The 14560-nt window shown below is 36.2% G+C and overlaps 1 protein-coding gene across 1 annotated transcript in view; it reads right to left on the reverse strand.

The window, feature by feature from the left end:
- Positions 1–5257: 5257 nt before the first annotated feature.
- Positions 5258–14560, reverse strand: part of LOC107694825 (heparan sulfate glucosamine 3-O-sulfotransferase 6-like) — a 16041-nt gene continuing 6738 nt past the window's right edge. Inside the window, exon 2 of the mRNA XM_016494507.1 lies at positions 5258–5883. Coding sequence (XP_016349993.1) covers positions 5265–5883 — 619 coding nt within the window. The 3' untranslated portion in view covers positions 5258–5264. The remainder of the gene's footprint in view (positions 5884–14560) is intronic.

A 14560-nucleotide genomic window follows, 5' to 3' on the forward strand; every position in this document is an offset into this window, starting at 1 on the left:
ATTTCCTTATATATGAATGATCAATATTAAATGATATAACGGTATATTAGAAATTATATAGAATAATATATTGTGTAAATATATTACAATATATTGAATAATACATAAGGAATTGCTGCTTTCATATTGAAAAATATGTGACATTATATTTATATCACAATGTATGCAATTTTATATTCAGTAATACACTATAATATATAGATGTACATGTGATAAGATATGGTACTGCATGTGAATAAATATATTGAATGTATATTTACTCACGCAGTATATACATATGGAAACATATATTTCATATGTTCAACAATCACTCACAATATACATGTTTCATATTTTAAAATATAGCTAGTTTGCAATATCATAAGCAAACCTGCTCATACTAAAGCACTCAATGAACAGACTATCACTGTGCTGAAATGTGCACAGTGATTACTTTTTGAATAAAGTAACATATGGTTTTAATGGTGTTTGGCCAATCGTCATCCTGACCACAGACTCTACTCTTCAGCACAACGGTAACCCCACAAACTTACACATAGCAGAAACCATTTTACATTTCAAAATAATACAACATTGATCACTCAGATCTCCCCCTGTAGTAATATTGAGCAAAAACACTTAATTTTTAAATGTTTACTCTCCTTTAACAGTCAGAAGCAAAGCATGCTGGGAACTAGAAATCTACTTTAACTCATTCCATGAATGTGTGTATATATGTGTGTTCATACATTCACATTTATATACTCAATAAAGGATCAAACTTTATGACTATTAGATGTATTTTTGTCTTCATTTCTAAATATATTTGTATGTCTCAATATATAGTCATACATTGTCAATGTGTATATTGCTGTATATTGAAAAATAGAAGCACTAGTTTCCCATATATGGAATTGTATTATGTAATATATCGCATTATATTTTGCAGTATATTCCTATATATTTTTGTTCCGTTAGGGTTAACTCTCATAAACATTACTTTGTATGGAATATCCTTAAAGGAATAGTTCTGCCATTATTTACTCACCTTCATGTCACTCCAAACCTGTATGCTGGTATTTACTCTGTGGGACACAACAAAATTTTAGAACTTTTGAAAAATTCTCCACATTCTATAATGATCTTGATTGTAAATCATATAATTTTTAGGGTACACACATACACACACACACACACACACACACACACACACACACACATATATATATATATATATATATATATACGAATATTGTATTGGGAAATATGTTTGGTAATTTTTCACAATTTTTAATCACATTTTTGCAGTCACTAATACATTTTAAAAGGTCTTGCAGCAACAAAAAAATTATTTTTATTTAATTTGAGTTTGTTGTTATTTGTATTTTTTCCATTTTCATTTTAGTTAAAATCTTAATAGTTTTGTTGTTTTGTAATTTTTATTTGCTTTTTAATGTCTATATAGTTTTTTATTCATTTTTATTTCAGTACACCAAGAAAATGAAAATTAAAAAACACTGAATGAAAAGGAGTAATAATTTTGTTGCACGTTTTTGTCATTTTTATTAGTTTCTAATATGTCTATATAGTTTTTATTAATTTTCATTAATCTATTATTAAATAAATAAACAAATCAGATTAATTAATTAATTAGTTTTCAGTACATCAAGAAAATGAAAATGAACACCAAGTGAAAATGACAAATGTATTCTTGGCTGAAATAAGTTATTTATATTTTTATTTAATTTCAGTTAAAGTTTATTTTATTTTGGGTAACAAATTTTTTTATTTTTTTATGATTTTAGTTTCAGTTAATTATAATAACCCAGATTTTAATTGATTTGCTGGCTGTACTATTTATACAGCCTTTAGTATCTTGATACTTATGAATAGTCTGAACATTTGTGTGGTTATCAGCAGGAATATCATGAATGTCAGAGCACTAGGCACTTAAGAAACTCCCCAACACTTGAATGCTGATACTTGACCTTTAGTTTCAGGGTCACTGGCTGCTCTTTAGCCAAGAAGTGAGAAGTTTGAATCTGAGCGAGATTTTAGCACTAGTCTAATCTTGCTTTAATCCAGAGCTTTGACTGCAAGGAAGGCCTAAACGTCAGCCATCATGAAACACTGAGAGCTGAACACAAACACACACAGACAGAGAGAGAGAGTCTAATGAGATGAAGAGGCCAAAGCCAAGCCTGTTTGCATTTGAATGCAGGCAGTCAGGTGCAGAACAGGATGACATCTCAGCTTTCGCACATTTGCTACTGGCCACTGGGATACAAAGAAGACTTTACAAGGGGGAAGCACTCAAAGACATTCCTCAAATCCATTTCAGTAGATTTCCTGGGTGTTGATTCCTGCACCACGAATGTGAATGATGCTCTTTTTATTCTCCTCTAGCCAACCAAGCACTCTTTAATTGATTGTATTTGCATGTGCAGCTTTACAAAGAACAATCTTCCTCAATCTCTCTCAAGAACATTAGAATGTAACTTCAGATCCTCCTGGAATGTTTTGTCCGTTTGGTCAAATTGTCTGAGACCACACAGCTTTAAGTTAAATTTAGGTGTTTTTTTATAGAGATCATCCCGAGCTTTTGATAATTCAGCCAGTTTCACGAAATGAGGAGTTTGTATTTTATTTTTCAAATTGCTTCTTGTATATAGACATCTGAGGTAACTTCAAATGAACTTTTCAAAGCAGTTCATTTGAAGTTTTCCAAGTAAGACAGTCAGTTTTCTGTACTCTGTTTTCACTGAGTAATATTCTGAAATATTATTGCAATTTTGAATACCTGTTTTCTATTCTATTCAATAGAGAAAATGTAAGAAATAGTAAAGGGGGAACTGTGTGTCTTTTTAATAGATCAAAATCATGGTTTGGGCAATCCACATCTTCATATAAACCCACACAGGCCACGTAAATCTAGCAGGATTTGGAAAATACTGTAAATCCTCCATTAAATAACATTTTATGGATGTTTGGAAGCAAGCAGCACTCGATCTGGATTAAATCATGGTGACGGGGACTAAATGGATGATGGCACACCGCAGTGGAACTATCAACTTAAACAGACAATTATTGATTTTGATATTTTTTAGGAATGAAGAGGCTGGATTGGTAACATTAATGTGGGTGGGGGCTCTGAAAAGGGATCAAGGGTCAAAGATTACCAACCTAAAAGTGTCTATGACCCTTGGAAATTGATTGTTTACACTCTTAAAAATAAAGGTGCTTCACGATGCCATAGAAGAACCTTTTTGTCTAAATGGTTCCATAAAGAACCTTTGCCATCTGAAGAACCTTTCTGTTTGACAAAAGGTTTTTTGTGGTGAAAGAAGGTTCGTCAGATTATAAAAAGGTAAGAAAGAGATGGTTCTTTAAAGAACCTTTGACTGAATGGTTCTTTGTGGAACCAAAAATGGTTCTTCTATAGCATCGCTGTGAAGAACCTTTTAAGCACCTTTATTTTTAAGAGTGTACACATCAGAAAGCTTCAGCTCAGAATGTTAACTTCACACTTAGCCTGGTTGCCACTGTCAGCTACAATTCCAATTTCTTCCCTGAAGTTATAAAAATTATATTTATAAAGTTATAAAATAAGTTATAAAAATGTATGTGTATATGCACACATACTGTAAATATATTTTATTTAATGGGTAAAACTGGAAAATTAAATTAAAAATTAAATAGATTTTTGTTTACTATGCATAGAGTATATGCTCTTCTGGGAAAATTCAATGTATTTTCTACTCATTATGTATCTCTATTCACTGAAAAAAAAAAAAAAACTAGACCAATATTTGGTCACAGAGAACAGTAAAATGAAGAAAATGTGTGTATGCACCGTTCATATCATGTTTATTTATTATAATGTTTGTAGAAAAAGCTGCTCACTGATTTCAATATATATTTGGACACTGACAGATCAAAACGTCTTTACATTCATAAATATAAATAATGGCAATTTACAGCAGAAGCAAAACTTGGTTTTCAGTCAGCAGATATAATGCATAGTCCAGTATTCCTCCCTGTATAACATCTCTAATAATTATTTTGAGAAAATAAAAGAACATTTATAAAGGGTTACATTGCTCTATTTCACTATGGAAACACATGTTTAGAGAATTTAATGAATAATCATCTGTTATAAAAAAAAAAAAAAAAGTGGCATATGAAATGCATGGTCCAAAATCTAAGCCATAGAGTCCACATTAAATGGCTAAAACCATTTTTACTGTAGCACAATATAAAACTTTGCAGAAGCAGGAAATTCATTTTAATGAGAAAAAACACATGAAATAAATAGTTTATATAGCACATGTCTATTGCTGTCTCTCTTTTTTCTTTCTTCTATGTCTAATGTCTATTACATAACAGTGGTTGAATGAGAACATCCAAGTTTTTGCTCTTTTTGGCAGCAATAAATCACAAAGTACAAATGTGTTTTGAGCTGTATCATTATGGGCATCTGAAATAAGGGACCGTTTAAGCAGCAGACATCACAGAGCCGTCATTCCGTTCAGTCTGTTTGAGATCATTCTCAGTTGAATCAGTTGCGAACCAAATATATACTTTAAAATACATGTATAAAATGCAAATGTATACTGTAAAATGCATTTTAAAATGCATTTGATGAGGAGGAGCATGAAATAAAAATGTTTCAATGGTTGGCTGCACACTTAATTAAATCCAGACTGGAGAATACATTTTTATTTTATTTTATTATATAAATGAAAGTGCACTGTGCAAGTTTTTATTTTTGGAAATGTGTTGACGTTGCACGTTTGTATTATTTGTGTCATTTGTGCCTATTTTTTTTCATTATTTGCATGATTTGCATATTTATACTATTTGTTGTTCTTGTATATCTGCAGTGGTTTTGTATAATTGCCACATTTTCTTTGAGGTCCACCTGCTAATTGAATCCACTAATTAGTAATCCAGAAAAATGGTGAATGGTTGCTGTAATGTGAACACTGAAGAAAGCAATGTACTGAGATGTTTGCTCATGCTGGTCTAGTTTTTAAATTCACTTGCACTGTGCACTTTGTTTGCATGTAGTTTATATAATAATATATACTTTTGTTAGATCTTTTCCAGTCTGGATTTAATTCGGCCAACAATCTCTTTGTTTGCACTTGTAGTTTCTTTGAAATTAACTCTGAAATGTACTAGCAATTTCTGAGGGTACTCAGGCTGAAGATACTCAACACCAATCAGTCATAAATAGACAGTTTCATTGCTTTGTACATTATCACAAAGGGTCCTGCAAGTGTTTAGTCCCAGCCAAAGTCCTGACCAGTCATCTGGTAGAACTTCATGTTGAAAGGCCTGTAGAAATCCCTGAGTCTGTGCAGCACTTCTGCTGGTGTGTGTGGATGCGGTCGGCCTTTCGATTTCCCCAGGCATCGCGGTCTGCTGCTTCCTTCTGGCTTTTTGAGGCAGGGGAAGCCTTTAGTCTGGTTAAAGTAGAAGTGCTTATTGGTCACTACCCGTTTGAGTCCCAGAAAATCCTGCACCCGGCCCATTTCTCCCGCGGGGTCCGTCACCAGCTTCTCTCCGCTCACGAAAAGAAACTGCGCGAGCGGGAAATACCTGAGCCAGTTCTCCAGGTGTTTGGCGTAGATGCCGATCCTCACGGCGCTCCAGGAGGTGTCGATCAGACCCGTGGTGGAGTTCTTGAAGACCAAATTCTGGAAAGACGGCAGGCCGGGGTTTTTAGTCAGAGTCTGAGCGTAGTCCGACACGGCTCGGGTCACAGGGTCACGGACCACCACCATGAGTTTGGTGCTGCGGCTCATGGAGAAGACGCGGGATGGTGCTTCACGGGTGATGAAGTAGCTGGGTGTTTTCTCCATGGTGATCTGGCCGTCTAAAGTACGAGGCATTAGATTCCTACAGAACGAGAAAGTAAAAATCGATTACAATGGAGGTCAATTCTGTGATCAAACATGATTTCTAAATGGATTGAAACACCTCAAATCCTGCCACATTTTCAGTAAGTTTAAACGTTTTAAAGTGCCCATATTATGCTTATTTACAAGCTCATAATTTTATTTTTGGAGTCTGCTTCAAAGTTCAAAATCACATTATTATTCTCATACTGTACACTGCTGCAGCACCTCTGCCTGAAACTCTAATTTTTAGGGTATCTTTAGACGACAGTGATGTACTAAAACAGAAAAGTTTTTCCTTTGCATTTTTTTGTGTACAGATTTTCAAAATGATCCACGTTCACGCAGATCAGCAAAAGTGGCTAAAAATGCTGAATCCTGCATGCCAGGCCAGTAGTTGGCGTTGTCACTTTGTAAAGAAACACTACGAGCCTACACACATATGCCTATAGACTGAACAGGTAAACGCATGCCATCACCATTTTCACTATTTTCAAAATCATTTTCAAAAACTTTGACCTGTTTTCAAAAGTTTGCGTTTTTCCACCACCCCAAAACAACATTGTCGTGTAAATGAACAGCCAAAACGCATAATTTTTTTTCCCGTTTTTAGTTGAAAACTGTGTTGTATAAACACTCCCTTAATTCCTGTCTCTTTAAATCCCACCTTTCCAAAAAAAGCCAGGTCTGCTCTGATTGGTCAACCACTTAAAGCAAAGAAACCGCGTCTCCTTGAAATAGCGAAATCACTTAACCGATTGTTATTTGTTCTTGTTATTTTATTTAAATCACTGGGCTCGATGCAGTGCATTATGGGATTGATTTATTGTTTTTTTTCTTAAAGGGTTAATTTACCTAAAAAGGAAGATTCTATCATCATTTATTCACTCATGTTGTTTCAAACCTGCATGCCTTACTTTCTTTCTATTTAACACAAAACAAGATATTTTGAAAAAGTTATACATGTTTGGAGCGACATAAACATGAAAAAAATTACTTTTCCTATTTGGTGAACTGTGCCTTTAAGGATACAATGCTGCATTAGAATTTGGCCAACATCATGAACAGTTTGGACTGCACCTAAAATGTCATTTAGTGTACGTAGGCAGGTTTTGGGACAGGTTTTCTTTGGCTGCACCTGTGGTGTCCAAACTAAATATTAAACTGTAGTTTTAAGCAATAATGCAAAATGAAAAGCTTTATTACAGTTTTTCTCAATTGCTTTGGCTCAATTCTCGAATGATTGAGAAAAACTGTAAGAGTGACTCTGGAGACATGATAATTGCCACCATTTCAGCTCTCACCAGCGGACAAAGCTTTCGCACACGTTTTGCAATTCAGTTCATTATGATGAAAGATGTTTTTTTTATTATCAAATATAAAACAAGCATTTCTCTGATGAGGTCAGTGTTGAATTACTCACTCTATCCTGAGCAATGCAAAGTGTAAAGTGTTGTTAAATAAACATAAAAGCTGACTTTATTAAAAACCAGCCTTGTGAAATAAACATCAGCGAGAGGGGAGTTGGTGAGTTGCTATAAAAGAAAGAAAAACACGAAACCATAACAGCTCTTAGCAGTCATTTCCTGTTGGGTTTTATCCCCAGAACATCTGTCAGGAGTCTCTCGATCTCTCCAAGGCTCCTTTGTGTTGATTTCAGGTCAGTTTTGTGAGATTCTCATTTAAAAGATGAGGAACTTGGTTCCACTAATGGAATATTATCCTAAATATGCACAGAAGGTTTGCCTTTACCCGCAGTGTTGCTCTGCACTGTTGTATAAAATTAATAGCACATTTGTGATCGCATACACGTGCTGATATTCAGGAAAGCACTCTTGCTGCTATTTTTTCTTTCATAGCTTGAATTATAATTAAGGGCATTCTAACAGTGTTCTAATAGGCTTCATCACACAATGAATGCTTTTGGACTCTCAAGACGTGTTTTTTTCTACTTATTTTCTACTTATGTCAGGGGAATGTCTTTAAACTCTAATCAATAAAATATCATACATTCTCGTCTTCTTTCTAAAGAACTTAAAATGTACATTTAATTTGATCAGTAACTTAGTCTTCTATTGTTTTAATTAGAAATTTTTAAAAAGCTTATAAATATATATATTTTTTACATTGACATAAAAGACTGCATACTTTGAACAAAGAAAAATTGCCATTAAAAAGGTAAAAAAAAGCCTCTGTAAATCACTTTAAGTAGTCCATTATCACCTCATAATTGGAAGGCTATTTTTGTTATTGATCAGACGGTGCTCCTGAATTTTTTGACTGTGCTCCTAATTTTTTTAAAATTAGGAGCACAAGTGGTTCTAAAAAGAAAAGTAAGCGTAGAGCCCTGTAAAAATATAATTATATATAACACATAATTATATAAATAAGAAGATATATTAAGGTTCATATTGGTTATTTAATCTCTTCAATGAATGTCCAATAGCTCCAGCATCAAGTGGAAAAGTCTCTATACTAACTCTCAATATTTCCATAGAGAACATATGCAGTAGATTAACTCTTCACTGGTCTGGGATGGGGTTTGGAAAGCGCTCTCTCTGTCTCCTTCTCTGATGCTGGCCATCATCTCTTCGCCATGAGGCTAATATTCAACTCTAATACGAATCATATTCCTCTATGAGAGCTTCACCACAGAGACAAGAATCAGAGGAGTCAGGCCGACAGGTTTGTCGGATAAAGAGTAACATCGAGAAATTGGATTTGTCATTTGACCTGCATTGCTCTTAAAGGAACAGTTAACCAAACATCATGACATTTTATCACTATTTATCCTCCCTGATATCATTCCAAATTGTATGTTATTATTTAAGGAGAATTTTTAATGACTCTTAATGCAGCACATGTTCAAACGCCTACCACTTTATAGTATGCTAAGCTCCAAGAAAATTGCCCATACAACTTCTGAAGCCATGTTATAAATGTTTTGATTGTGTTTACATGATGCATGTTCCCAGTGCCTGCTGTTAGGGATGTGATCTTGAAGCATTACATGCAAACCTTTTAATTTGGAAAGCATGTCATGGTTAATGTCAGTGTTGTCATTCTCACCCTGCATCTAAAGTGCAAGCGCTGTTTGGCTATGTACACACAGCTAAGTGCATGTTTAATTCAGAGTAATCAAGTTAATGGAAGCCATAATGGCCGCGGCCATGTCTGCTGACATCATGTTTACGTTGTGGAGAGCAGGCTGGTAATCAGCTAAAAGTTTGGGCTTTTCTCAATTCACGCCAGTGGCCCACACACTCCGGTCCACCCGTTTGATCTCCCAATCCAAAGAAGCATCGCAAGATAAAGCCCTCATTTAGTCCAGGTTCGCAAACGCAGCTGACTAGCGACCTCTGACAACCTTTGATCTCTCGTCAGCTGAGCACTTGTGTTTTTTGTTCTTTATCTGCCGGCTCATGGCAGCTGCTGTTACCTGTGCAGTTGCTAGGCTAGCATCCATGCTGTTTGTTTTGATCACACCTAGCGTAGCATTAGTGGTTAGCATCTGGACCGGGAATGTGAGCCTGGAGTATGTATGAGGTTATCAGTTCAGAACCTGGCAACAATTTATTCCTGTTTACTGGTACAGAAGGCACAGCTGCGGGTGGCCTGCTGAAAAAAAATCACCTCAAAAAATATCAACAGACTTCATCCATTTGGCATTCAGTTGGTATTAAATCAATAATTTATGTTTTAAAATGCATTAAAATGTTAAGAAAAATACATTGTTGTGCATTGTTTTTAGCAGTGCCCTAACATATCTAAACATCCCTACAACAAAATAGATTCACCTGTTAAGCAAAACTGCATAAGCGATTTAAAAAATATTTATATTCTCTGGTGCATTTTATATTTTCCTACTGATGAAATAAATAACTATATCTGTATAGGATATTTAAGATAGATAGACAGACAGACAGACAGTCAGACAGACAGACAGACAGACAGATAGATAGATAGATAGATAGAAAAATAGGTTAGATAGATGATAGACAGACAGATAGATAGATAGATAGATAGATAGATAGATAGATAGGCAGGCAGGTAGTTAAATAGATAGACAGACAGACAGATAGATATATAAATAGATAGATAGAGACAGACAGACAGACAGACAGACAGAGAGAGAGAGAGAGAGAGAGAGAGAGAGAGAGAGAGAGAGAGAGAGAGAGAGAGAGAGAGAGAGAGAGAGAGAGAGAGAGAGAGAGAGAGAGAGAGAGAGAGAGAGAGAGAGAGAGAGAGAGAGAGAGAGAGAGAGAGAGAGAGAGAGAGAGAGAGAGAGAGAGAGAGAGAGAGAGAGAGAGAGAGAGAGAGAGAGAGAGAGAGAGAGAGAGAGAGAGAGAGAGAGAGAGAGAGAGAGAGAGAGAGAGAGAGAGAGAGAGAGAGAGAGAGAGAGAGAGAGAGAGAGAGAGAGAGAGAGAGAGAGAGAGAGAGAGAGAGAGAGAGAGAGAGAGAGAGAGAGAGAGAGAGAGAGAGAGAGAGAGAGAGAGAGAGAGAGAGAGAGAGAGAGAGAGAGAGAGAGAGAGAGAGAGAGAGAGAGAGAGAGAGAGAGAGAGAGAGAGAGAGAGAGAGAGAGAGAGAGAGAGAGAGAGAGAGAGAGAGAGAGAGAGAGAGAGAGAGAGAGAGAGAGAGAGAGAGAGAGAGAGAGAGAGAGAGAGAGAGAGAGAGAGAGAGAGAGAGAGAGAGAGAGAGAGAGAGAGAGAGAGAGAGAGAGAGAGAGAGAGAGAGAGAGAGAGAGAGAGAGAGAGAGAGAGAGAGAGAGAGAGAGAGAGAGAGAGAGAGAGAGAGAGAGAGAGAGAGAGAGAGAGAGAGAGAGAGAGAGAGAGAGAGAGAGAGAGAGAGAGAGAGAGAGAGAGAGAGAGAGAGAGAGAGAGAGAGAGAGAGAGAGAGAGAGAGAGAGAGAGAGAGAGAGAGAGAGAGAGAGAGAGAGAGAGAGAGAGAGAGAGAGAGAGAGAGAGAGAGAGAGAGAGAGAGAGAGAGAGAGAGAGAGAGAGAGAGAGAGAGAGAGAGAGAGAGAGAGAGAGAGAGAGAGAGAGAGAGAGAGAGAGAGAGAGAGAGAGAGAGAGAGAGAGAGAGAGAGAGAGAGAGAGAGAGAGAGAGAGAGAGAGAGAGAGAGAGAGAGAGAGAGAGAGAGAGAGAGAGAGAGAGAGAGAGAGAGAGAGAGAGAGAGAGAGAGAGAGAGAGAGAGAGAGAGAGAGAGAGAGAGAGAGAGAGAGAGAGAGAGAGAGAGAGAGAGAGAGAGAGAGAGAGAGAGAGAGAGAGAGAGAGAGAGAGAGAGAGAGAGAGAGAGAGAGAGAGAGAGAGAGAGAGAGAGAGAGAGAGAGAGAGAGAGAGAGAGAGAGAGAGAGAGAGAGAGAGAGAGAGAGAGAGAGAGAGAGAGAGAGAGAGAGAGAGAGAGAGAGAGAGAGAGAGAGAGAGAGAGAGAGAGAGAGAGAGAGAGAGAGAGAGAGAGAGAGAGAGAGAGAGAGAGAGAGAGAGAGAGAGAGAGAGAGAGAGAGAGAGAGAGAGAGAGAGAGAGAGAGAGAGAGAGAGAGAGAGAGAGAGAGAGAGAGAGAGAGAGAGAGAGAGAGAGAGAGAGAGAGAGAGAGAGAGAGAGAGAGAGAGAGAGAGAGAGAGAGAGAGAGAGAGAGAGAGAGAGAGAGAGAGAGAGAGAGAGAGAGAGAGAGAGAGAGAGAGAGAGAGAGAGAGAGAGAGAGAGAGAGAGAGAGAGAGAGAGAGAGAGATAGAGAGATAGATAGATAGATAGACTGGCAGACAGTTATTTAATTGTATTTTAATTAATTAATTAATTTATACTTGTACATATATTTATTTATTTTAAATATATTTAATTATTTTAGTCATGTATATATGTATGTATGAACTTATTTATGTTGCTATGAGCAATCTGGATACTTTTTAAAATATGAAATTATTTTACTTGTGTTTATTAACATTTTATTTATATTTTACATGTATTTATTTATATTTGTATTTATTTATAGACAGACAGACAGACAGACAGACAGACAATTAATTAATTAATTAATTAATTGTATTTTTAATTTATTAACATTATTAAAAACAGCCATGTTAAAGAAACATCAGCAAGCAGGGAGTTAATTTATTAATTTATTTAAAATTTAAATTATTAACAAAATAACATGGTTTCTTTCTGGACATCAAACAATTATACAGACTGACCACCACTGTTTGGTTTAAGTTTCTGCAGTGTGCTGTGAGTTACTTTTCAAAATATTCAAATACATTTTTGAACCAAAAACATGTTGAACTATAAAAAAGAGACAGCAAACACTGTGCGGTAAGTCATGCCTTATTACACAACACACATACACAAGCTCGTCCTCGTAGCTGTTTGCATAATACACATTAGAACAGAGTGGGATCTTCTCTCCCTCATTTGAATGAACCACAGGATATAACCTTTCTCCCATTATCAGAGGAAAACATCCAGACAGAACTGCCCCTGTGTGTGGCAGCAGTGACCCGGGATGTTCCCGTCCTGATCTCTGCCACATCTGGCAACAATGAGTCTCAGGGAGGAAGTTCCTTCCCATTAAGAGCTCACCATGGGCCTGAATGGGTACGGATATTTTAGAAGAAGCTAGAGGTCTCTGAAACGTAACATGTTAAAAAATGACTTGTCTTTTGAGTCTGTAACGAGTCTTGCTGTTCATATATAAAATATAAAAACATATAAGATTGAGGAGCAAAATTCAGAAAAGAAAAACAAAATCATATATTTTGAATATCTTAGTTATATAAAAATCTTTTTGTATATATATTTTTTTTGTATAGATATTTCAGTAGTGATATTTCAACTTATGTTAGTGAAATATAAGTCTTTTTCATAGGGTGCAATGGTTATGATTAGGTAAACATCAAAATATATTTTTTATTTTATATGTAAGACTTAAGATATATTATTATTTATTTTATATAAGAAATGTTTGACTGAATTCTCAAATGGGTCAGTTTTATTTAAAAAATATTTCTCTTGAAATTAGCAAAATTGTAAATCTAAATCCAATCAAAATCATAAAATGAAGCAAAAAATGCATAAATAAATTATATATATATGCACACTATGCATGAGATAAGATCTCAGGTCCAGGTCCATCACTCTTGTTTGAATGCCACCAAAAAGCCTTAAAACAGGTTGTACACAGACACAGCACTCAGTTAAGTGCACACCAAGGACGGCAGGGCCTTCTTATTGAAAACACAGTGAGAACACAGGCTTGTCGTTATGGAGCAAATGGCAGCTTCTAGAATATGTGGGAAGCAATTAAATGTCAGCTGGAAATAACAAGTAAAGCACCATAAAACTGCTCAAACATGCAAACGGACAGAAAACAAGACACGCCCTTAGGAAAGAAAAATCACAGAGGAGACTTCTTGAACATCTCAATTGTTTCTCCTACACATCAATTAGATGAAACGGAGGCTTCTTCTCAGGTTTTTCTCCTGTTTTTCTTCTCTAAGACACAAATGACAAAGATTTTAATATGAACTCAGTCACTTCTCATCAAGAACAAATGATCTAAGCTTTTCTCCAAATGAATGCTAGAGGAAATATCTGAAACAAAGGTAGCAGTTAAATGAGTCAAGATTGAGATCTTAATTAAGCTCTGAAAGAGCAGCATCAGAGAAATAAAATATCTTAATTTTAGAAACATTCAGTGGACAGTGAAACATCAGCTCTACATGTGTGGCACAGCAAGAAAGCCACAGGTCAAAGGAGAAACCAAGATTTAAATGCTCACATCCTTGAAAGAAAGGAGGTCCCGCATTAACAGGAAACAGACTAGCAACAAATCAGGGATTACAGACGTGTGCATCATGTGTGTGTGTGTGACAGAGAGAGAGAGAGAGAGAGAGAGAGAGAGAGAGAAGAGAGAGAGAGAGAGAGAGAGAGAGAGAGAGAGAGGAACTAATTACCCTGCAGCCTTTAGCCTTTAGTGGGAAAATCAGCATTGCTGCTGTGAGCTTGTGTGGGTTTATCTGTGAAGCAGCAGCAGGACGACCACACCCAGAGATGAAGACACAATAACACAAACTACAACTTCAGTCAGATTTCAACACACTGCCAACTCCCTCTGAATTCCATCAGAAATAGCTATCAATTTAACCTAATCAGCTGGTTAACATCTAAATACCTAAAACATCTAAAATACCATGTCTCGCACACAATATACTATTTGAAGTATTAATCAAATAATTCATGTCATGTGCACAAAAACAAAAATAGGCTATATATATATATATATATATAATGAAAATTGTATATATTTTTTTATATTTATTTTTATTATTTATGTATGAATCAGTATTCTTTTTTCATCTGGTCATGTGCACAAAAACTAAAATGTTATATTTTTAAAAAAGCATCATATCACTGAGCTCACTGCATATCTACCTACATCCTCCTGATTAGTGTCTTGAAGCTCTGACAGGATGTGCTTCCTTTTCTTCCTGCTTTTTAATCTGCTTCTGAAGCTCCTAATTATCTAATCAGACTGGCCGACAGATAGTGTGTTCCCCTTCAGGAACTCGAGCTGCGTCGAGATTCGCTTTGGGAACGCCCTTGCGTGACCGCCTTCTGAAGCACGTGTCAAATCAGTCCAATGGAGCAGCGAGACGTCACGAGCGGGGTGACGTAAGCACCAGAA

The sequence above is a fragment of the Sinocyclocheilus anshuiensis genome, unplaced genomic scaffold (genome assembly GCF_001515605.1).
Source record: "Sinocyclocheilus anshuiensis isolate Anshui unplaced genomic scaffold, SAMN03320099.WGS_v1.1 scaffold3087, whole genome shotgun sequence".
Lineage (NCBI taxonomy): Eukaryota > Metazoa > Chordata > Actinopteri > Cypriniformes > Cyprinidae > Sinocyclocheilus > Sinocyclocheilus anshuiensis.